This window comes from Hyposmocoma kahamanoa, unplaced genomic scaffold (assembly GCF_003589595.1).
Source record: "Hyposmocoma kahamanoa isolate Upper Pololo Valley unplaced genomic scaffold, ASM358959v1 161, whole genome shotgun sequence".
In the NCBI taxonomy this organism is placed as follows: Eukaryota; Metazoa; Arthropoda; class Insecta; order Lepidoptera; family Cosmopterigidae; genus Hyposmocoma; species Hyposmocoma kahamanoa.
Window position 1 is genome coordinate 681,004 of NW_020653581.1, and position 26,344 is coordinate 707,347.

At 35.4% G+C, this 26,344-nt stretch overlaps 1 protein-coding gene across 1 annotated transcript in view; it reads right to left on the reverse strand.

Annotated features, from left to right (window-relative positions):
* Positions 1–3: 3 nt before the first annotated feature.
* The window catches only part of LOC113225497, a 72,623-nt gene continuing 46,282 nt past the window's right edge, over positions 4–26,344 (reverse strand). Inside the window, exons 2-5 of the mRNA XM_026457810.1 lie at positions 13,312–13,494; positions 5,987–6,207; positions 1,403–5,453; positions 4–1,285 (exon numbers count right to left, since the gene is read on the reverse strand). Coding sequence (XP_026313595.1) covers positions 342–1,285; positions 1,403–5,453; positions 5,987–6,207; positions 13,312–13,447 — 5,352 coding nt within the window. The 5' untranslated portion in view covers positions 13,448–13,494 and the 3' untranslated portion in view covers positions 4–341. The remainder of the gene's footprint in view (positions 1,286–1,402; positions 5,454–5,986; positions 6,208–13,311; positions 13,495–26,344) is intronic.

The following is a 26,344-nucleotide window of genomic DNA, read 5'->3' on the forward strand; positions in this document are numbered from 1 at the left end:
CAAGGATATTAATTATTCTTAAAACTTAACAATTAGATTCAGAGTCTGTACAATTGTACATGAGCTTTAGCCTAACCGTACTATTTTTAAATAATACATTAAGTATGAAAACATAAATTCTTAAACAACAGCACAAAATGAATGAAAGAAATTAAACTTTAGCGACATCAAAACTGAGTATTACACTAACTTTTAGGTACTAGCAAATACTGTCATTTTTATTTCCTAAAATCTAGGTCCTAAGTTGGTAAATTGTTGCTATCTCTTACGTCTTCCTCTTCGGACCTGACTTGCGAACACCGGTGTAGGACCTTAAACAATGTCACTGAATTAAAACGTAATTATAAATTAACCGTGAATTTTGTGTTCAATCTTAAATCTGGCACACTGTTCCTTCTAGGCTTTTGATTAATTTTCTTTAATTCTTTTAAAGTAACAAGACCTGAAGCTTTAGTATCTAATCTAGACTGATATTTAGAAGGATCTGTAGTCGGCAAGTAAGGATATTCGGTTAAATACGTCTGAGCATTTTTAATCTGGTTCTCTTCAGCAAAGTCTTGAAGCTGTAGTACTGCCATTTCATAAGGGCTCATTTTGTTATCGGTTAGACTTTCCATAGATTTAAAAGTCTCAAGAACTGCTTTCTTATGGGGTATGCCTCTCAAACTGCCCTGTCGACTCAGTCTGCCTTTCATAACATCGTTGAAAAGATCGTCTACATTGAACTTTTCAGAGATCTTGACAACTTTATTCCAGTATTTGGACATTTCGGATGACGGCAATGAGTATGACTTTTTTATGTTGCTTTTCTTTTTCTGTTGTTTATTTTCTTTCTCTGGTTCTGGAGATTCTGTGGACTCTATCGAAGTTTTTAACAGCAACATCTCGCATTCATTTAGTTTCTTAGATTTGTTGACTTCTCTAATCTCATCCATTGATTGGAAGAACTCCTTAGCCATCTTGAATCGTGTTTTGTAGTCAGTATGACTAATATCTGAATCTTTTTTTATCTCCTCTTTCATAGGCTCCTCACCCTTTTCCACTATTTCTAATTCTATATCCGAAAGACTGACGTAAGTATTTTCTGTTTCAGATTTTTGTAGATCAGTTTTATTTACGTCAGGTGAGACGTTCTTGGAATTAAAGATTTCACTCCCAAAGTTTTTGTTCAGCCGACTGTTGTTTGATGGCCTCAGATCAATAGCCGACATACTGTTAGTCTGTTCGTCAAGTGATGAAAATTGTCTCGTAGAGAAGTGTTGTAAACCACCTTTGTTAACAGGGCCTGTAACATAAATTTCTTTTTTTAATTTTTTTTGGTAAAATTGCACAAGAAATTTATACATAGGTATATGTCACAAGTACTATTTCTTATTTATTTCACAATATTAATATTACGAACCTGACGATGTACCGTTAAGTTTCTTCAAATTCGATTTGATGACCGGCTGATTGATGTCAGTCTTTGATACGCTTTCATATAATGTTATGAAATTTTTAACATTGATTCTTGGCAACTCATCACATGACTTGTATTTATCGAAATCGTCTTCTTCGTGCTTTGGTTCAAATTTCTTGAAAATATCCATTTCAGATTTGCTGAAGGACGACTTTTTAAGTATTGCAATAGGATTGCTTTTTCCATGAACTTTACTGGCGCTGTTGTTTTGGCTTATAACTTTTGAGACACAAGGTGTTTGTGTTTCCAGTGCTAATTCTTGAATTGGTTTCTCGTCCTGATTAGTAGTCTCTTTGAAACTTTTAATTTTATTTAACATTTGAGAGCTTTTGTCTTTATGAGAAACATTAAACGCATTAGTCTCAATAATGTTCATTATATTAGGAGTAGTAACTTCGAGTAGTTTGGAGTCGTTTTCATCAATTGTTTTGTCTTCGTTTACAAACGTGTTTCCATCAGAAATATTGCTTATTTTGCTTTCTTTTCGTTGGAAAATATTATGCATGGATTGACATTTTCTTCCCTTCCAAGCTACCTCCTCTGTTTGCGAGATATTATGGAACAAAGAAATTCTACTAGAAACCAAACCGATGTCGTGATGGGCAGCACCGCTAACTTCTGTCGATGATTCGTCTGGGGTGCTTGGCTTTCCTAAAAAAGTGTCAATTTTATTTAGGATTTGTTTCCTGGATGTCCCGAAAAATCTTTTAGGGCTAGTTTCAAACGCCTTAAAAACCTCTTCGGGTAATTCTTGCTTGACGGGCGAAGGTGTAATACTTTCAAATCGTTCCTTGCGCGTCTCAACAGTATCTTCGTTTTTGTATTTCGGCTGTTGTGATACACGCGTTTCTTTGTTTTTAGGAGATTTTGCGCTGAAACGAGTAGATTCAACATCTTTTTCGGTATCAAGTTTGTTATCCCAATATTTTTTCCATTTGTCAACGAGTTTCACGTCGGGCATAGGTTCATCTAAAGATGTTTGAGAATCAGGGCTTGAAGGACTTGATCTGATTGGTATCTGTGCCTCGGTCATTGTTGTTTGTTGATCACTTGCGTTTAAGAAATTTTTGACAATTTGTTTTCCTCTGCGCTTGGTTAATGAATCGTTATTCCTTAAATGTCTTGCAGAAACCCGTTTTCGCTTTTGTTGACATTTATTTTCCTCTAATGACATGGCTTCAATTTCTTGTATTTTTTTGTCCCAATATTGTTTCTTTTCTAACACAATATTGCTTTTGTTACTATCTCCAAATAGAACTCCTTGATTGTTGGGTACCTCGTTTTCATATTTTTGAAGGGTCTGACTTACTGAAACAGATTCAGTGACATTTGCCTGAACCTCAGAAATCTTACCTTCTAATTCCTTCGCGTGTCTTTTCACATCTGGTAATTCAGATGCGGAATCGACACTCGCTTCGTATCTTTTAGTCATATCTGTGACAAATTTGTTTGAGATCGTAATTTCTTTGAAATCAGTTGAAATACAATCGGAATTAGTAAGGTATTTTCCGTACTTATCCCGTAGTTCAGGAAATGCCACTGCCGTGTCAACCGTTTGTGTTGTATCAGATCTTGTAGTCTCTTTCAAACCTGTCGACATACTTCTATCGTTCTCTTCTAGTATTGGAGTAAATGCGGGCCTCTTGACTTCCCACCTACTAATTTTCACTTCGTCGTATTGTTTTGGTGGATTATCTTGAAGTTCTGCGCAACTTTGCCATATTTCACGTTCTGCTGGGCCCATGTTAGAAATTTCAAAATTGTCGTCGCTAAGAGAAAATCTTTGCTTACTAGTTATCTCACACAATTGGTTATCATTGTTGTTGCTATCTGGTGAACTGTTATTGTCATCTATACTTACGTATGCTGAATCCCAGATATCTTTTTTAACAGTTTCATCCATCGCAAATTGTGTATCTATTTCAAAGCTCTCTTGATATTCGCTGATGTTAGGTAAGCTTATTATTTCTATATTGTCGGTATTAGCTGTGTTCGTGTCTAAACTATGGAACGTTGAGGAAATTGGCGAATGGTGATTATCTTCCGTGTTAATTTCATTTATTTTGATCTTGTTACAATGTAATGGCGTTGAAAAGATGGACGCAGATTCTTTGTTGATGCTGTCTTGCTTGATTCCACAATCGTCCACAAGTACTGCTGTGTTTTCTTGACTAGTAATTAGTAATGATTCCATATGTGGTTCGGGTGTTGTTGCTCTGATTAAGGGGGGCAAAGATACTGGCGCACCTATAATAAAATCCGTTATAGGTAGTGTCTCGTCATTTTGGCTTTGGTGACGATGAAGAAAGAAGGGATTTATAAACTCATTTGCAAGTATTTCATCGGTGAATCGTTCTGTTTCAGGATCGATATACACTGAACCATCACGGTTTTTAACTTCTCCAGTAATTATTTTAAGGATTGGTGTTTTTGGTCTTTCCAGAATCACATCAGGTTCAGAAAAAGGGTTCATGTTAATAGGAGATGGAGACTCGCTCTTTTGTTCGTCCACTATGATCCTTATAGGACCATCTTCAGTTTCTTCGTGTTGCGAATTATTTGTCTCATATTCCGTGTTTACAAATGAACGCAATTCCTTTTCAATTGCATAGTCTTGGATACACATTTCGGTTAAGAAAGGGTTGCTGCAGGTCCTCGCTTTACCTGTTAAAATGTTATCTTGGGTTTGGTCTTGGTATTCACTATAATTAGTTAGACTATCTGCTGCATCATCATTAGTACACAGAGTCAAAGGACTATTATTCAGGTCGGTAGAGGATTTCCGAATATTGTCTTCATACAAAGGCATTGCTTTTTCAGTATAAAGAGAGACAGTTATGTTTTTAGGTACAATAAACTTATCTCGTTTTTCAGTAACGAATGGGTTTACTTTCATATCACTGAAGGTAGAATTCACTATGTCTGGGACATCTTGCTGGCTTCTTGGGCGAGAAAAAGCTGCATCTCGTTCATTTGATTGCTCAAGACTATTTTGTTTCTTTGTTTTTTTAGGTTTCTGAGCAACAAGGCCTTTCATGACATTGCAGACTCTGTTCATTTGCACTATTTTTCTCGCAGTTTCTTTAAAGCCATTTGATTTAGATTTGGTGCTTATAGTTTTTATAGCCTTTTTTATTCTGTCGTTTAGATCGGTTTTCGCATCAAGCCCGTCAGTGGACATCAAAAGTTTCGCATCGTCGTCGCTTATTTTTTCTAAGACACCATTTTCATTCAATAACATCTTTTCTGTGACAAAATCAACTATTCTTAGAATAACTTTTCTGTCAGTTTTAACATCCACTATGTCAATTTCTTCCCCATGCTCCAACCATTCATTATCTTTCTCAAAAATATCTATTACATTATTCGCAGCAGTTACTGTAAACGGTGATCCAACAATATTTTGACCTCGACTGGTAATATAAATCTCGTATTTGCCTTCTAAATTTACAGTGTAGCTTATTTTAGCATGATCTATTGAAGTTTCTGTTTCGATGTTAATATCGTACTGTGATTTCGGAATATAGTAGGTTTTAGTCATGTCGTTCTTTCCGTAGTTTCTTAAGTACGTCGTTCCTTGAGTAATAGGTAAAGCATTTTCCGTCAAGTTTGGTTTTGTTTGCAACCCCAACAACTTCTTCCTGATTAGTTGAGCCTTTCCCAAAACTGGAGGTATCACGCTCATTCCGTAGGTGTCTTTTGGACCTCTTATGAGAATTGTTATTTCACCTGGATCTAGAGATTGCTGCGACGTCGGGCATACCTTGAATTGCGCTTTATTTTTGACTTGGGCTGCTATCAGGCCTGACCCTTTGGCTATAAAGTCGAGTGTAAATTGAATGGCTTCTGGTGAAGTTCTTTGAGACTGCGGTTTAGAAACCGGAGGTGTTAATTTGGCTAGAGCTTGTCGAATTCGATCTAAGTATGTAGCTAGTTTCCATTCTTGATGTCTGCTTAAAGCGCCATTGGATTCTAGTTCTTGACGGGAGAAGACCTGTGAACAAAAAATTACAATAATCTGTAAAGAAGGTACTAAAGTTAGTTGCTTTACATCACACTGTAAACGTAATAGTGAGTTCTCATCTTTTGAAGTAGACTAAGCCACTTAAATATTGTTATGAACAGATTTAGTCTTTTATGGCTTCGTGTCACACTACTGTTGACATAATTCTTATCAACACTAACTTAAAATCCATAAATATGATCGCTAATGATTTGATCTTTTGTACTCACTCGTAGATGGTGATTTAAGTATCTTGAAGTATTATATTAGTATTGAAGTAAGTATATTAGATTAATTTATAGTTTGACTAGTTCCCTGAAGGATATAACTCTGGGATTTTCAAATCGAGAGTGAAGAGGTGCTGGAGCATGCACACCTAAATAATGGCGTGCATGCTCTATCGTCGACCTTAATGTCACTTTTCATCAGGTGCGATGGAGGTCAAAAGCGATAAAAAGAAAATAAACTGTATTTCTTTCTCATATGAAAAATAAAAGTCATATTGAATATATCATTATACTTACGGGTTCAACGCCAAGATAATGATCAGCGATCGCTTGAGCATGTTTCAAAGAAAGCCTCGTAGGTGGATGTCCGGCGCAGGCGCCTGGCAGTGCGGAGTCTAACACACCACATAGGATCCACCCGTGCCGCCACACAGTCTCTAGGTGTTCGATTCGCACGGGTCCGGCTTCCGCCAGCCATTGCAACACTTCTTGCTTTTGTCCTTCGCTTGAAAATACGACTGGAATGGTAAAGAGACAAATTGTGTTAATTTAAACACTACTTAGGTACTACTGTACAAAAGCATAGGAAAATTTTGATTTTGAATACCAAGCACGTCACATGTTTTAGTCGAGATTTTGTGGACCTGTTTTTTCACGATGTTTACTTTGTACGTCGCGCGTTTAGACTGTGCTATCACTAAGCACATAAGTAAATATCTTACGTAATTTATTGATATAGTTGGTAAGGATACAAGATTAGTATTTACAAATACCTTTTATTGCTTCTTGAGGCACAATGGCGTAATAAGTTAATTACAAAGGATTTTAAAAAAGTTCGCTTAAAATTTCATGGTGCGACTCTATCTATGATATTGAATGGCTTTTGTAAAGGAATCCATGTTCACATTTGAAGGAAAGTTAAAGATAAAATATCGCTTTAATTAGACTCAAGGCATAAAATAAAAACAAATAAGATTAGGATAAGTCATCAGACACAGACTTTATTGTTTAGTTTTAGACATGAGTCACGAGTAAACAGCCGTAAGTTAGAATCTGAAACGGGCTGAAACTGCGATGTAATGCAAATATCTGTTTCATACTTTAGAGTTTTGTAATGGTATTATAAAGTACATTTCAATATTTATATAGGTCATAGTTTATTTATCGTCGTACTTTACCTGTTGATACAATTTTAAGGGCGTGCTCAGTATCAGACAAGAGTCTACTAAGGCTTTAATTTGGCACATTGGAACAATGTGAATTGGAAACTTGACACATTTTGTAAGGTTTCTGAACCGTTTTCGACATAAATACAGGTTTCATCACGATATTTCCCTTCACTGGTACAAAACGAAAAGACAACATGCGAAAGTTGTTTGGTTTCAAAAAACTTTATACAATTGTAACTAAAAGTTAATTACTCTTATTTGGTAGCGCCAATGTTGAGTTTTCGCATCAACAAAAATGTTCGTAGTAATTTCAAATGCCATAAATTACACTTCTTTTACTCCATAAAGTTAATGTCCAACACTGTTTCTTATTTAAAGAAATGTACAAAAACGAATACCTACCTACTTATTAATTTAAACATGGCGGCGCGACAAAAACTTGAGTAGAACATTTCTAAGTTGGTTTTGGTCTGAGCATTCTGGATTATCGTTGTTTTGGTATTCATAGTACAGGAAATTCGGCAGTAGTTTAGCATTTTTTCCCTCTAAATACTTCTCTTTGGCATAGCTTTTTGGGAAAATGGAATCTAACAGATATGGTTGAGATACACCAACGCTATAATAAGTATCTCATTTCGACTACATCGGGAAGTATGCCTTACATTTTTACAATTGTGAGATCTTGTACCTACTCGTAATCGATTAAGTACGCCTCCGTATATAATTACCTCCACACGAAGGCGTGCGGACGCTTCGGGCTTCGCCCTCCGCGGACCTCGGCCGCGGCCTCGGCACTTAGGTCTTTGTTTTAAAAAAAATTAAATAGCTCTTCATTGGCGGCCATATTTAAAAATTACAAAAAAATATTAGGACCACTAATTATTATCAAACAATCTTAGAAATCTTTTCGTGCTAATTTTCAGTGCGAGCAAAGCAAGTTACATAAATAAATTACGGCTATATCAGAAAACAGCGGAAACAAAATTTTTACCCCAAATTACGATGCCATGTCATTTTCAGTCGAATTAGAAGAAATTTGTATCTATCGCCCAAAAAGTTTATATGGTAGCCATATTGAATAATGGTGAAAAATAAATTTTAATTGCTAATTATTATTAAACACTCATAAAGACAACGACATGTCAATTTTCAATCGAATTAGTGCAAATTATTATCTGCCGCTGAAAAAGATTGTATGGCGGCCATATAATAAAGACCTTCGCATGCCAATTTTCAGCCGGATTGAAGCAAGTTTTTTTTTCGGCCGCCGTTTTGAAATCGCCATCTTGAATTTTTTAACCCAGGCAGTTGCCCAGTGTTACCCTCTATGACATTCCTTCGAGCACCTCCTACCTATCTCTAATAGTTTCCGTGATAGGAGGCTTTGAAATTTGTATGGCGTCTTGTTTATTTGAATTTCGAACATTTATTAGTTCCCGCGGAAATTGACCAGGGTGTACCTATCTCATAAAAATGCACAAAAATTCCCCCCCATGTATTATAGTTTTTGCAGGCCGTTGTTCACTCTTTCATATTTTCCATATTCAGGCGGTCCTCTCATATTTGAATCTTTACTTTGGAGCCTATCCGCGTACAACGGTTTTTTTTTTTCCACCATATCGGGAAGTATGCGCTCTATTTCTATCAGTGAGTAAGAACTTGTAGCTTTATATACATATATAATAATAATTTATATATATAATAATAATAATGAACTTTTCAGGGTATTTTCGATTTAGTACCTACTTCACATTTTGAGCTGTATCATGTCTATAGCTGTATCTCATGGCAATCTCGCTCTGTATTAGTTACATAGTTACTAAAAATGGAAGTAAATTAATTTTCTACTCCGCGAACCCAGTAAGGGTACATTACAAGGGTACATTACAAGGGTACAGTACATTACAATAGCTGCGCTTGTGTTCATTATTCTTTTTATTAATTTCATTTTCCCGCCCTCCATCTAAGTAAAATTAATAGAACAGAAAACACAAGCACAACTATAGTCTATCTTTTTTTAAGACGGAGTAAAACGATATTTGCAGGATTGCCAGTTATCATAAAGTTTTAAATAGTCATGTAGGTGTTGGCGACAGTTATATCGACAGATTGTGCAAGAAGATAAAGTTATGCCAAAAAATAATGAATTGTGAATGTTACAACGTTCTAATGACTACTAATTGCGTTATTGTCTTTTTTGTTCTCATTTCGACAGTTGGCCTACTAGTGGCAAATCAATTTTTATTCATATATCTACATTTTAATAAGAATAGGCGAATTTTATTATCTAAATTGAATTAAAATGTAAAAGTTTAAGATATGTCTCCTCTTTGTACTTTTTGTAGACATAGTTCTAAATACAGTGTATATGTGTATGAATTTACAAAAATTGACAATTCAAATGAACCTGTGCTCAGTAATTGAACGAATAATGGGCCGATGATGATTGAAATAAATTAAGTTCGGCTATTTATTCCGTAAGCTTGACCAATATTCAGTCGATAGTCGGAAGAATATTTATGCGTGAGCCATGGACTCTCATTATGCTCTGTCTACAAAAAAGACAGACTATACAGTCACGAATGCCACCACCAAAACTATAGACAACAAGTATTTCGTCTTTCTACGAGACATCCTTAGGGAGACAGGATGTTAAAATTAACTGCATGAAGAAAATGCAATAAAAGCGTATCTATTTTGCACGATTTAACCATCATCGAGTCCGCGGAGTAGCAAATTAATTTATTTCCATTTTATTTTATTAATTACATAAGTTATGCAGTTACATATAATGAAATCTCATATACGTGTGAAGAAAATCGATATAAATCATATAGCAGTATTTTCTTGTGCAAGCATTACAGTTTTCTATGAATGTCAATTCTGTTCTCTTTATTAGATTACGTAATGTAATCGAGATGATTAGTGAAATGGAGTTATTATTTGTCATTTGTTTTTTAATATCTTATGTAGTTTTAGTTTTATTGTTAAGCAAAATCAGCGTAATTGACATTTTTTTAGGTAACACTAACAATATACACATTCCACCTAAATTATTCCAGAAACAATACAATTAGTTTATTGCTCTTTTCTACCTCAATACATTTTACAATGTGATTACACTATGGTCTGTCTTTTTTTGAAGACGGTGTAAAATTACACTTGCAGGGTTGTCGATAGCTTTATCGATGGATTGTGAAAGAAGGTAAAATTTCACGAAATGTCTGAATTGCGCATGTTTACAACGTTCTACTTATTACTAATTGGTTACTGCCTTTTTTATTCTTTTTTTACAGTTGTACTACTAGTATAACGAAATAAATTTTTATTCATATACATTTTAATACGGACAGGCGGATTTGATTATCTAAATGAATTAAAATGAAAGACTTTAAAATATATCTTCTCTTAAATAATAATTATAATAGTTCAATTTAACCTGTGCCCATCAGTTGACAAGGGCCAATGATGATTCAAATTATACAATTTATTTGTTTATTGCTTAAACGAAACCAAGTTTCAGTCAATAATCGATAGAATATAATACGTACAGTTAAATTGTGAGGCGGAAAACTGGTGCATAAACTAGGTTGGACCTTATTATTATAGGTCATCAGGTATCCACCACCGGATCCTAATGATACAATTATTATGATGTTATTAACAATAGTAAGACGTTAAGGGTAAATTGGAGTGATGATATAGAAAATATACTAATTATTCATTGTTTTGTTAATTTCAAGAGAAAAAAAAAACATCAGGAGTTAAGCTCGAAAGTTACCGAAATGCAAATGCGTTAGTTATGATTTATGACAAGGAGGGCAGAATTCCTATCAATATTAGAGAAAATTCCCCTTGTCTGTCTTGTCTAAGTTTCCCCAAGCGAAAGGCGAGAGTTACACAAAGAGAGAAATGTTAATCATAAACATCTTGCCTACAGCCGTCTTAGAATTAAAATTATCAAGATCCAAACTAACATTGTGGAACAGATAACTCCAAATTGCTTATTTAATTAACCTTTGAATTCACAGGTGCGTAGTAATTTGATTTAAGATAGCTCTTGATGTGATCGGAAGTTATAATGACATTATTAAAATTATCATTAATGAGAGATTATTACACAGTCTTAAGGTCAAAATATTTATTCAATAAGCTTCTGAAGTGAGCTTTTCATTTCGATGACTATTTTACGGGATCGACCTCTTTTTAACCGACAAAAAAGAGGAGGCTCTCGCTCGATTCGGCTGTTTTTTTATTGTTCTTTTTTTGTTTGAAAGGGGATATCTCAGTAGTGGTTCTATTCAAATTTGAAAAAAATATATAGGGGATGAATCCGGTTTATTGGATTTCATCCACTTTCCATTAACTGATTTCAACGACGTCGGTGTCTTTCTTATAAAAAAATTTAATGATTAGTTTATATCCTACTCGTATCTAATAAGTTCGCCAAAAAAATCCGTGCGGTTTGTGCTACTAGCTAAGTTTAAACAAAAAAATTTTTTTTTCTTTATATTGTCTATGGTCATTTTAAAAATAATATTTTAGCGCGCATTTAAATAATAGGTGGGAAAGTTTTAAGTTTATAATTCTTACCGTCCAGAACTGGTGAATCCATAGATATATACTGTGGGTGAATGGCATAGGTGTCGTATTTCATCATGAGATACCAAACCACTCACAACTTGTCAAAAACTATTGTAATTAGGTTGGAATGTGTTACCGCGTTTATGGTTTTTGCATGACGTAGCCGCTTTAGATAGGTACTAACTAACTTGTTTCGGTATTAACAAAACTCTTTGAATTAACACCACTTTGATAACAAAGAGACCAACAACAGTGCTTACAGCACTTTAAGAGACCTAGATTACAAATATTCCAATGGCCAATGCGTAATTATAAACGTTTGATTTTTTTTATGTTTCTCATTTGTACCTTGATACCGCGCGGATTTTTTAGGCAGACCTAATTCAAACAATTATCCTATTTAGTAATGGACAAGATTGGAGTCGAGATAATACGTAAGTAGGTGTGCAAACAAATTCTAATAAATTGATGTGAAATTATTTCAAATGTAAGGAGGAAAATCAAAATTATGTTTGTAAATAATATTCAGCTTTCAGAAACAATGAGTAAGTAAGAAATAAATTACTTTGCTAGTGATGTTACAATTTTGTGGGGCCATTAGAGTACGGCGTCATTCGAGTTAAGTACTCAAATGGCGCAACAAAAGGACCACGGACCGTTTGGCTAAAAAGAGCTAGAACATCTCCTTGCTAAGGACAATGTGTTAGTTGAGGTATCAAAGTAATGAACGTGACATCCAATGGGTAGACCCGGTGGTGTGTGGCCGGGACGTTCGTCCTGTGCGCAGCTAGCGCGTCTTAGTATTGGTCTAGTTGAGAGCCTGAGGCGAGGAGACGCGCGGGACACGTGTGTTGCCCTTTAAGTTGAAAGCTATGTCCGGACATTGTCGCAGGGCACTTCGACTGGCATCTCTGGCACTAGCCCGGAGAGCTAGTAGATAATAAGCTAGATATCCTCCAATCCCTCCAGCCGCTTAGGTTATTGGGAACTGAAGAGACGTCGTTTTTCAGCGTTGGTAAGTGAACGTGCTTACAGCTCCGGTACCTATCTGAAAAATAGGGTGGGTATTGTTCGTGCACCTGGGGCGGCTCACCCGAGGCATTAGCCTCGAGAACCGAATGAAGTCAAGTGACAGAGCTCTGTGACGACCCTGTACACTGGCTGATTTGGGGTCAGAATCTGAACTTATAAGGTTTCTGTGCGCGCACAGGTTATAGTGCCCTTGGCGTATACCCTAAGGGTCGATAGGGAGGGCCACTATAATCAAAACTAATGTAGAAAGGTATGAGGCTGTTCGTGTGAGTGGATTAAGGCAATACAACTAATGTTTCTTTGAAAAATATACGCTATTTAGACGCGGAAAAAATTGATTTCAAATCTTAATTTCTTTTGTGATTTATCTACGATCTTAATACATCTAACACGAAATACGTATACTACGAACTATCGTAGATATGTAGGCATAGGTAACGTAATACGCGTTTACCATTATCTCAGCTCCATCCGACCATGACTGTAATACATATTCAAGTACAAGAAATATAAACTCAGATTTCATATGTAGGCAAAATAAACATTTGACTTAGGAATGAACGTCTCATGCGTGAAATTGTAATATGAATTGTTTGATTCTGTGAAAGCAGTAGGTATATTCTCTTTTTTCATAAGTGAGTACAAAGATGCAATGTAAGACCTTCCACTAGAAAGACTACGGACCTGGGACCTGACATTTAAATATCGTTTCTAGACTTCATTAATTGTCTATAACGGTGTATCTTTTACCTCCTAATGGGTCTTTTAAAAGTCGTATATATACTTCTAATTAGATAATTATTAGTAGGTACCTACTTTACAGATGATAATACTCACTAGCTCTAAAAGCAGAGTCGACGCTCTTCAATAGCTTGAACAGGAAACTTTGTTGACCCCAGAATAGCGTTAGCAGTGTCGCCGGTGCCAGATATCGCAGGGTCGTCAAGATTACTTCGAGGGCGGCTGACCACATGCCTTGGCCCGCCTCTAACTCCGGGTACTCTGGAATCGGGAACAACCCTGAAATAAAAAGAAATTGAATGTAAAATAAATGACCAAATGCAAAAAAAGGAGCAAAGTCACTCTGAGCGACAAAATAAAAAACAGACATTCGGGATAGAACCGTTGATCAGTGGATCAGAAGAGTGCTGGAGTGGAGACGGAGGACCGGTACCAGAAGCGTCGGCCGCCAGAAGGTTCGATAGATGAAAGACATAACCAGACATACCTGAACGCAAATAGCCCAAGATTGGAGAGAATGGCACGCAAATGAGAAGGCCTACACTCAGCAGTGGATGACTAAAGGCTAAAGAAGAGGAAGAAGAACTAGTAATTGAACCACTGCACTGAAAATATAATAAATAAGCAACCTTAGATATGCTAGCAATCTAAGCTTGTTTACGTACTTATGTAATACCTACGTACATTCACTCTACCAATTATCAATTATTAGTTTGTTTGTGTCTTTAAATTATATTTGTAATTACCAATTATACTTTGGTCAATTACTGCGGCAGAAGTTACTCTAGTGCAGTTTAGTCTTGAAAATTCTATACGTTGGAACGAAATTCAATAACAAAGAACTTTGAATCTAATTTCTGGAAAGAAATTGGGAAGAAAATTAAGAAATCGTTATGGAAATATAACTCTTGAAGTTTTTATAATTAAAAAATGTTAAGGAAATGAATTTGTTGCTTTAAATACCAACTTGAGTATTGGAAGCAAACCTTCAATTTGTCTGAAATTATTATTGTAAAAAATGAAACTCCGAAAAAATTTAACCCTAAATATTAAAGAAATGTGTATGTATCTAAGGATATTTTAGATAAACCACATGCTTATGTATGTGATATACATGGGAGAAAACTGTTTTTACTTATTTTATTACTTAAACTTTTCAACATAATGCAATAAAAGCAAAATAAACCAAAACAAAAGATAAATAAAATACAAATAATAGCCTATATATAAAGTGCTCTTCATTAGGTATCTCAGAGCTGAGTATTGATTGCTCGCTTCATCAAAACATTAAAGAACTCGTTATGAGAATAATCTATCATAAACAACGGTGGGAGTAGGCAGATAATTAAAATAATGTAGAGGAATATTACCTTGGCACCTCTTTGTAAGGAAATTAGTTCTAGAAATGATCATTTTGATACATAAAAATTACTTGACTTTTAAATCTTGTACGACTAAATTGTAAATATCTTTAAACCAGCTTGAACTACAAAGTGGCTTTTTTGTTTCATGATAATCCATTGTGTAATTTTGCCCACCAGGACGAACAACTTTTGCTACAGGGACCCCTTATTAAAAACTGTTCCATACAGGTAACATTTATTATGGAACAGCAAGTATATTTTTTCAAATTTTTTCTATGCAGTTTGCGTTTTTTTAAACAGGACAGTATGGGGAAATCTGAAACCATAGGACATACATGGAAACTAAAATTAGGTAGATATTTTTTGTAAAAAAAAAAATTGAGTCAGTAAATTTTTGGTCAAGTGTGAGTTCTCCATAAAAGTGATTAATATTGACAAAAAGTTATTTAATGCTGATCGACTCAGTTTCTTGTAAGGATTATATCATTATATTGGAAGAAAAAATCGGAACTACAGAAGTTTGTCAAATTTAATAAAACATAAATTACTATATAACAAATACAATACTTAGGTATCTATAATAAACTGCATAGTTCCACTAGATATAAACTATTGTAGATTATAGAACCATTTATCGTTGACACAGCGTTCTGCACTGTTGACAAACAACAAACGTACGTGTTTTTTTAGTATGGTATTTTGATACTAACCGACATTTCGTGATTGTTTGTCAAGTACATGTTCCTCATATTGTCTTGCTAAATCCTGGATATCGTCAGACATTTTTGTTTAGTTATCAAAAACGTCTTTCCTCATAGCTTCTGTCTTAAGGTGATTGTTGGTATTTCGTCTTGGTTCAATGTGTTATTTTGTTCATGTAGCATATGAATGGAAAGTACCTTGAGGGATAATTCACTTCATAAATTACTAATCCATCGCGTTTTATCTTTATCCTTTATCCGTTTCAACGTCATTGAGTAACAATCTATCAACATTCGCTCTATAAATACCGTTATCGTTCACATAGATAAGGATTTCAGTCGGCAGACTTCTAATTACTAACTCACCCGTGTTACAAATTTGACGTAATAGAATACTTATAATATTATAAAGAGCCTATAAAAAATATTTTAATAATCTCACCAAAATGCACGAATAAGTAAGCCCACGCTCCAGTCGCCATTCAACTGCCTATTTTTCGGAAATGAATATGAGCAATCTAATCTAAAAGCTAAGATGGTGGACCAACCGATAAGATAATACACTGAATCACCTAGAAATTAATACAACTTGTCGACAAAATTTGCTATGATGACTGTATTTACTTTCATTTGTTAATATTAGATATCTTTATTCCCATATATTTATACAAGATTAACAAATATGATGTACTGGGTTTTATATTAAAGGAAATGTTTACATAGCTGATGACATCTTATCTCAAGTGTTTTGTTAGCCTTATTTCAAGCCGACTGTTGTTTTGATATAACTATTATAATCATAACTTTACGAGGAAGTTTGGAACATGAAACAATTTTGGTACATGTCGAAATTTATCTAAAAAGGTGTTATGTTAGATATGACTCTGTACAATACTTGTTACATAATTATTAATGCAGTAAGTACTTTCAATTCATGGGTAAATAATATAAAAGGAGAACTACATCAGAAAAGTGACTTGTTTATCGCCTTTGTGTCTGTATTGTCAGGAGCTAAATGGCAAACTGGTTGACGATCGTTGAAGGATGACCTTCAACGATCGTCAACCGTACTGAACGTATTTTTTAAACTAGGTAGCGACCTGGATCGTAAAAAGAGTGTTGCACTGTTGTTATTGAAAAGTAAATATAGGAAAAAAAACACAAAGAATATTAACATCGCAGAAATGCGCGATACGGAGCAATTCGCAAATTCTTACGATGCGTCGTGCCAGCTCGCAGATTTCTGCAGTTTTATGTTTCGACCCATAATCGGTCACATGTCAATCGAGTTAGTAGCAATAGGGCTTGTGAAAGAATGCGTCCAGAGAAGTACTGCTATCTTGTCTATTTCTGCGGCCAAGCAGTAATGTGAGTAAAGGGTCTTTGCGATTTAAAGCCCTGAGCGGCACTGCATCTATAATGGACAGGCGTGTCATTTATCACCAGGCGCAAGACTTGTTCGTCCTTTCATAAGGTATCATGAAATAATGATTATAACTTTTTTATTGGAATTACATATATTTGCTAAGTTTTATTGAAATCGGTTAACGGCAAGTGCGCGAAACCGGATTCATCCCCAAATTTGCCACCCTTAGAGGTGGAATATATTCTTCAAATATAAATAAGACCAATACTGAGGTACCCTCTTTTTAATAAAAGAAAGTATCACTAAAATCGGTTTACAAATCTTGAGTAATCACGTAACATAGACACAAAAAATGCAGTCGAATTGAGAACCTCCTTCTTGTTTGAAGTTGGTTAAAAATAGTTACGATTGTGGCCGAAGGATGTCTATTTTTTATAGAAAATGTGTGTGAACTGAAAAGCGTGCTGGATCTATAGAATTTTAATAAAAAACTTCAAGCGAAATAGTGTTTAAGAATGTCCTTGTTACTTTCCCACTAAGTACCTACGTACTTTACACATATAGCTCGTCCAAGTCGTCCGAACAGGTCAAAGACTCATTAAGAGATTTGTCATTAAATAAATGTCGATTTTATTCCTCTAGTAATTTTAAATCCTCTTTTATCCAAATGAGATTGAAATTAGCATAACTTTCTGCACTCACCTTTCCAAAGCGTCACTTTTTAATTCGGACACATTATCGGTTCCTCTGTGGTCGTCTATCCGAAACGAGTTTCAATTTAGATTGCATTTGTGAGGTATATTGAGCTAACTAGTCCAGTTGAATGCTATTTTTTGTATTTGGCAGAAACAAATTTTTGTTCTTCCATATCTTTAGGTAACTGGATTGTTTTTACTGAACTGTAAAAAATATCATGACAATATTATCTGGGAGGTGAGATGTATTCAAAGAAACCTAAATTTGCAAATTTTTCGTAATAAGTATATTACTTATAAAAATCCGTGGTAGCCTAATTGTGTGACTGTTCTCTGAATTTATGTGCGAAATTTGATTTGAAATTTCCCATGAGCCTTTCGATGAAGGAAAACATCGTGATACAATCTGCACGTCGAAGAAAGTTACCGGAAAACGTGTGAAGACTCCAACCCGCATTGATTGTCAATTTCAAAACCTACTTATTAAACACCATGACGTTACTACCATGTACTACCATGATTATAACACAATTATTAATACAAAGATCGAACACTCAGAAAAAATTCCTTCGATTCGGCCGGACTCGAACCGACGTCTTCCCGCATACCGTGCCAGACGCTATACCAACTAAGCCACGGAACGAACCAGCGGACCTCACGAAATTTTCTATGTGTTTGTTGCCGTGTTTTTGTATTTGGTTTTTTAAACAACTTTTTAGCCGTAGCGCCATCTATGAGAAGTCTTAAGTATTTCGTCACCCAGTTAGATACCTTTACAGTTATCAGCCCTGGCTAGAGATGTCGCTATTCGTTGTATTTAAATTTTTATTGAATTGATATTCAATTTATGTGAAATTACTCCACTCGTTTGTTATAATTATTAATACAAAGATGGAACACTCAGACAAATACCATGATTTGTTTTGAAGAGTTATACTTTATAGGTTTGTCACAAGTGCGCTGACGGCGAAAAGTCAATTAAAAAACCTAATGCAAAAATCTGTTACAAACACGTAAAGGAATTCGTAAGTTCTGCTGACTCGGTCTGTAATTTGCATAAGAGTGCTGGCCCCGGTATGCCAAAAAATAATCTTCGTTAATAATAAGAAACTAGTTTGAGTAATTTCACGATTGAATGTCATGGTGGTGAAAGATGACATTCAGTAAAACATAATTATAATTATTAAACTGATATATAGGCTGGTAGCTGTACAGGTATCTACCTGAGTAAAAAAAACTTTCACGATTTCTCACAGATGGCGTTACGGCAAAAAAATCGTTAAAAAACCAAAACAAAGACAAACACTTGGAAAATTTCGTGAGGTCCGTTGGTTCGTTCCACGGCTTAGTCGGCATAACGTCTGGCACGGTTAGTTCGAATCTAACCGGATCGAAGTGAATTTTTTGTAAATGTTTGTTCTTTGTTTAATAATTATAACAATTGAAGGCGAAATTTCACAAAAAAATAATTGAATATTATGGTGGGGAAACATTCTGATATTCAATAAAACTTAATAAGTTTGAATATCATTCGAAAGAGACCCAAAATTTACGTGATACTTGGTTTCACCTGCTACTAAAGTGAGGTTTTTTAATGCCGTGAATATGTGTAGGTACTTTCCGGTTGTTGATGACGGGTAACATGCGTAAGATTATTACGCACTGAGAGGTTAATCCAAGAAACGACTAGCTTTATGTGTATTAGATGGCAGCTTTACCACAATCGCTAACCCGCCAGCCTGCCGTGGTGATTAAACAGGGAGATGTAGCTGCATGTAGGCTGGATATATCATAGTAATTTTCTACGTTAATAAAGACAGAACCTAATTACTAACGCTTATACTTATTGGCGCTCTATATTTTCAGTCATTTGGTCATAATAACAAAGAAACTTCAATGAGGTTTTTTTCTTTACCTCCTCAGAAAACGATATGGTGCAACCATCACCTTGACTAATCAATTTCAAGACTGGTCGATAAGCTGAGATTATTTTCCACATTTGTACGTAAGTGTCAATTTGTTGGATATTGACATTTTGTGATAAAAATCACGTGGATCGGTATTGACATGTGATTTTCAGTATATTTATTTATCAAAATAAAAAGAAAGTAAGTGTTTAGTAAGTACCGTTTTTGAAAGCTTTATTTAGTAAAAAAAGTCGCCATGATTGTTATTTATTTTTCTGACTATATTTCTCCAACTGATAATGTATTTAAATATTTATGGTAAAGGATTACTTGTACTGTAACGTTTGAGTTTTGTCTCAAATTAATTTTGAAGGCCGAAAGTTCCATCTGACATAATAACAAAAAAATATTTTACTCTTCAATGTAAAACACTTTGAGTCATGTATGTAGGAATAGCTGTAATCAGGCGGTTAGTTCACTTATACATATATTTGTTAAACTTCGTTATATACGTGCATGCTTTGCGTACCATCTTTATCTTAGACAAATGTTTAAATAACAGATAATGTCTATGTAGGTTAAAATGTAGACACCGAAGCTACTCTTAAATATAAAAAGCAGCCTGCACAATAGGTAAGCAGTACACTGAGAGATAGTCTCGTGTTTACGTGTAAACCCTTTGATCTACCTTTCCAAAAAGGAGAGTTTCATAATTTATTTCATGCTTTACTTTTTTAACCAACTTCAAAAAAGGAGGAGGTTCTTAATTCGACTGTATATTCTTTTTTATTTTTATTTTGTATGTATGTTACGCGATAACTCCGGTATTTGTGAACCGATTTTTCATGATTCTTTTTTTGTTGGAAAGGGGGTACTTCCATAGTGGTCCCATTTCATTTTGAAGAAAATTATCCACCTCGAAGGGTGGCTGTTCACGCATGAAGATTCATTTTTATAAATAGCGCCTAACTTTAATTTAGGAGAAATTACTTTAATGGTTGATTTTGCTATTTCTCCAATTCAAGGCGTTTTTCTCTCGATATATTTTGAGTAGTGAGACCCGATTTTTATTATCTCCAGTGTCAAGTCCTGTATAGTGGCGAACATATTTCAATAAAACTTAGCAAATAGACGTAATTCCACGTACTTTTGAGGTCGGTTTTCTTAGTACTCTGTACTGAGATGATTAAGTTCGTTTTTCGACTCAACGACGTAATCACCAAATTAGGTAGACTAGTTGGCTGTCTTCAGAGTCACAGTTATGTAATTCAATCGATTTTGTTTTATGACACAAAATGACGAGAAACAAGCCGTGTGCGTGGTTGTAAGAGGCACGCTTGGCCATAATAGTTGCAGTGCCGTTCAGGGCTTCAAATCGCAAAGATCTGAGGGGCACTGCCATTGCGCTCGTCACCCTGAGACATACGTTGACAAGTCCCATGTGCCTGTAATTTCTCTGGCATCCTTACCCTTCAAAACTGGAACGCAGTGATGCTCGCATTACTGCTTGGTGGCAGAAATAGGTAAGGTGACAGTATACTTCCCTGAACGAACTCTTTCACAAGGCTCTACTCTACTGCTTCTACATGAAATGTGCTCATATTAACATTATTAAAATGTACCTATTGTTAAACACGTTCACCTATATATGCGAATACGTGAGTAATATCGTAATACTAATCGTAATACCCTCGAGTTCAAACAGTATTGAAGTGACAATCGCGTAAAATTGTATATGGCCAATATTACGGCGCCTCTAGCGATCGGAGAAAGAGCTGCAATTTTACGTTACCATTTTTCTTGCAGTCGCTAGTTCTATATACTGTGCGAATAAATTAGATGGATTTAGGGTGCCTTCAAATTAATAACGCACACACGCACACACTCAACATAGACCCGCACTAAGAAACCCTGTGTCGCGGGTGCCATGGACACACATATAGACAACCACAAAAATTACTCCCAAACTCACGAGAGAAATAAATGTAGGCTATACAAAATATTTCTCTCGGCCCGGGAATCGAACCTGGGACCTCTGCATGGCAGTCCGACATGGTAACCGTTCGGCCACGGAGGCAGTTAATTAAAAATTAGTCGCTTATAGAAGCGCTACAGTGACACTACTGTAGCGCTGCAGCCGCGTCAGTTGCAGCGCCATTGTCGTGATACCCGCGCGCCACTTTTGCAGTCACAATTAGTGAACTAAAAATTATTGATGCACCACAATCGCGCCTAATTTGAAGACACCCTTTGATGTTTCTTTTCATTTGGTTTTTTTTGTCATATTTAAATTTGCTTTACAAAAATTATGACATGGCTCTACCATGAGTTTATAAAGGCAGTTCTCGCTAGTGACAGCGTAAAATATTTTTTATTATACTTGCTCGTAAGTAGTATAACATAACGTGCAGTGAAGCTTGGTAGTATTTTTATCACACGGCACTAATGGCGGCACAATATGGCGGTAATGGATTTTTTGTTCTATGTCTCTTCTTTCGTCGCACGGTCAGAGCACGGGAAGTAGACCTCACGCCAAATAGTATATTTTTTAACGAGGGTCTAAAACGAGCCATTGTAGTATACCCGAGGATATTAGACACCCGAGGTTTAGCGAGGTTATTTATTACACGAGGTTTTATATTGGCTTTTAGTCCTGAGGTGATAACTTTACTTTTCACTTCGATTGCGAGAAAAAATAGTCAGTTAGGTACGAAAAACGATTTACGTGCTACACTGCGTCACTAAAATGGTCATTACATAAACGCACTAATGTGGGACAAATAATATGGCGCCACCGTCTATGCGAAAAAGGCCCGGAACTAAAACCGGACGTAGTATTTTTTGTACTAACTAGAGCAAGTACTGGCTGTTTGAATTAGTCTAGGTCACTCGAAAAATAAAATAAATAAATAAAAGAGCTAGGTACTCTTTACCACTTTATGCCCGCTACATAGGGCTATAATGACGTACTTTTAGAGCACGAGAATTGGAAATTTTTTTTCGATTATTTAATACTAGTCTTTGAGATACTCAAAATTTTGTAAATATAATATGAATAAACTATAACCACATTAAGGCTAATTTTTCCTTTTATCAACTTCCTCGCAAGTGTGAATAAAAGCATTGATTTCACACGGGCGGAACGACAATTACAAACATTTATTTGAATGTCCCTATTTTTATAATTGCCTACTTACTGAACTTGTGACACAACATTGTGTCACAAGTTGAGTAAGTAGGCAATTATAATTTTTAACCATTGATAACTTTGTATTTTAAATTGTACAGCGCCCGTACTGATCACAAGACGAACTAAGATTTTGTATAAAATAATTTGATGAGACGTAAACACTCATTTTCCTGTATATAAAAAAAAATGAGGCATAAAATGTAATGACATGTCTATACTTTTATATTTTCTGTTTCTATATTACTTCAGTTGTTATTTTTTATTTTATTTTGATTGTCAATATACTAATTACAAAAAACAATACCTTATTCACGGTGCACACGTGATAAATAAATAATAATGTTGTTATTTAAAGCGAACTGTATACAAACCGATAATCAAAACATATCAAAATAATCCTTTAGCTGATTACTCATAGATAAACAAATGTTATGAAATTTAATTCACTATTACCCACCCACCAAATAATCACCATAAGCTCTGAACAAAAACTTAACCTTCCTTTTTCACAAAACGGAATACCAACACTATTTCCACGCGTGAAATTTTAATTTTAACATAAGTTGAAATTAAAATTTTCGCTTCACATGCATTTGATTTTTCAATACTTAAATAATAATTACAATTTTACCAGTATATCTAAGACAAAGGGCAAGGAAACACTGAAATATCTAGTCCTTATCTGCATGATTATATCCCTCGTTTTATATCAGACGTAGCGTGACATTTGAGATTAAAACGTCTACAAGCCTGTTTAGGTTGAATTCGAGGTCCTGATAATAGAATCTACTTTTATAACATGTTCGTAAAAGGGCAGAAATTATGAATGTAAATAATATCAACCGCGCAGTCTGCAATTATGTTGTTTAAAAACAAAAAATGTCAAATGTTACATCAAGCCAAGTGCCATGATTTTTTGATTATAAAAATTTGCGAAACCGGCTTTCTTTTGTTATCGCTTCAACAAATTACTCGATGACAGTAAAGAGTGAAACATACAGAGAACTGGTGCGGGTCGGGCGCGTGTCGGGTCGGGAGCATGGCGGGTGTAATTCCGTGTATTTATTATGGATGACAATACGCGCAGGCGCGAGACGGGCGCAGGTCGGGTCCCGCGCCCGCTCGTGGTTTGTTGTCATCCATATAAAAAAGTCAACCGTGACCGTGGGACCTGTAAAGGGCCCGAAACGTCGGTTTGTTTGAAAAACAAATATACGCGATTTAAATCCGGAAAAATAGTTTCATTTCCTATGTGTAACAATCGCGAAAACCTAAGTACTCAATAAATACAATCTTATCAAATGAAAAGCGTGTGTCATAAATTCCGGGCATATTTATTTACATTGCTTTTACAATGTTGATAATCTTCAACGATTTGAAATTTAAATTTGCTATTTTGCTTATTTGTGCTGTATAAATAAGATAAACGTTTTATTAATATTTTTTTATTATACCAAGTGACTGGTTACCACCAGTCCATAGCAGTTATTTCACACCTGTTCAGAGCTTTAAATCGCAACGTTCTGAGGACGCTACCACCCGTCACCTTGAAACATACATTGACAAGTCCCATGTGTCTGTAATGTCACCAGCAGCCTTGTCCTACAAAACTGGAACACAGTAAGGCTCACTCACTAAATCGAGTTTTACGGAAGCTGACGATTGTATTTTTAACTTCGTCATTTTAAAGTTTTATTCTATTATTATTATTGTTTTATTCATCACTTCGCTGCTGCAATTAAATGCGATTAACTGTTTAGATACAAAATTTAATACACGATTCAGGGCCCCTTCAAATTAAACGTTTAAAGAAGCCCCGTAGTGGCGTAAAAGCCGCTCCACTACTAATAATTGTCATACTTGATCTCTATACCTCTAATGAACACTACACCAACTTATTTTTTGAATCTGTCATGTTTATAGTTTGTTTTTGTATCTTCATTTTTTTAACAAAATTATTTTTTTTCGAATTTTGCTTTTTGTTTCTTTATTTTTATTTTCACAAAATTCGTTCCAGGTATCGATCTAGGAGCGTAGTCGCAGCGCCACTGTCGTAACTCGCGCGTTACGACAGTCGCGCTACTTCAGCGCTTTTATAAGCTTCTACTTTGAAAGCGCCCTAAGGTTACGCAGTAACATTCTTTACTTGAATTATCGAATGAATGAAATCTTTTCTTTAAAACTTGACGCTTTAGACTTGGGAATATTCTTATCGAAAGCGGCACAGTGCTTAATTTGAAACTTACGTAAACGTGCTTAAGTCAATTAAAAACTTACCCTACCTGTTTACATAATTAAAGTGAAACGGCGATTTAACGGAAATAGATCCTCAATAATAATAATTATATTCACCTATTTTCTGAAAACTCTAATGACCAGTAGCAGTAGAGCTCCTTGAAAGAGTTCGTCCAGTGAAGTACGTTCACCTTACCTTTCTGCCGCCAAGCAGTAAAATGAGCATTATTGCATTACGGTTTTGAAGGCATTTGTCTGAGGGTGACGGGCACTGTGGGAGTGCCCCTAATTTTTGCAATTAAAACCTCTAAGTGGCACTGCAACTGTTATGGATAGGCGTGTCGTTTACAACCTGTCGCACGACTTGTTCGACCCCTCACTTGGTATTACAAAAATAAAACTTATGTATCACGTGACGGGCTCAGAGGCAGTGCCCCATAGACCTTTCCGATTTAAAAGTCTGTTGGCACTGTAACTTACTTTTTATTCTCTGCTCTAACTGCATGGACAGGCATGTCGTCGCTTAACACCAGGCGCACGACTTGTTCGTCTAGTCACTTGATATCATAAAAAATATTATACTTATATAATAGTTCTGTACTTAGCCATTGTGTCCTGACAATACACAAATCAAGTCAAGCAAGTCTATAATCAGAAATCAGAAACATTTATTGTATGAACTGGTAGATTGGAGGTGTTACATATGCATTCATGCGTTTGGTTCGCAGTTCTTGCCCTAGTCGGGCGTATAATGTCTCAAAATTACAGTCATTAAAATTCAATTAAGATATACTACAAATTAAAACAAAATAAAAATAAACATGATGCACATTTTTCAAATATTTGATGTCTCTTTATAAAATTTACTTAGATTATGTAGAAAATAACGCACACACTCAAATAAATAAATAAATAATAACACTGTGAATTAGCCATTTCTTTAAATGAGCTTTCGATTGATTACCATTTAAGTGTTTAATATCAATCGGGATTATGTTAAAAAATGATGTGGTCAAAGATCGTGCTTTTTATTACAGGGACTACAAGACGATATACAAGGACGAATACTATATTTCTAAATACGTGATGTCTTTGTCTTTCCAATTGAGCTCTACAAACTTATCATTTATCGTGCCTATGAATAGTTTCGTGGCCTCTCCAAATTGGAGTAAAAAATCTTCGAACGGCGCCGATCAGAAACAAAAACATTTGGCTAAAGATACCTCGGTATGTCTAGTCATCTACGCAAGTTTCTGGTCACGGTTCAGTGCAATGTACAAAAAATTTTTATTAAGTGAAGGTCATGTCGTTTTCTCTTTTTTTGTTTTCATCAGAATTACCGAGATATACTTTAATGACCATCAAGTATATATTACGTAGCCGTAGAGCTCCTTGTGAAAGAGTTCGTCCAGGGTAGTGTTACCACCTCATGTATTTCTGCCGCCAAGCAGTAATGTGAGCATTACATGCGTTCCGAATTTGAATGGTGCTGGTGAAATTACAGGCATATGAGACTTTTCAACTTATGTCCCAGGGTGACGGGCGCAGTGGCAGTGCCCTTTGAGCGGCACTGCAACTGTTATGGACAGGTGTGACGCTTACCACCAGGTGTCGCATCACTAAGTATCATAAAAAAGTCTATTTTACTAAAGATTTCATCTCCCCTTACGT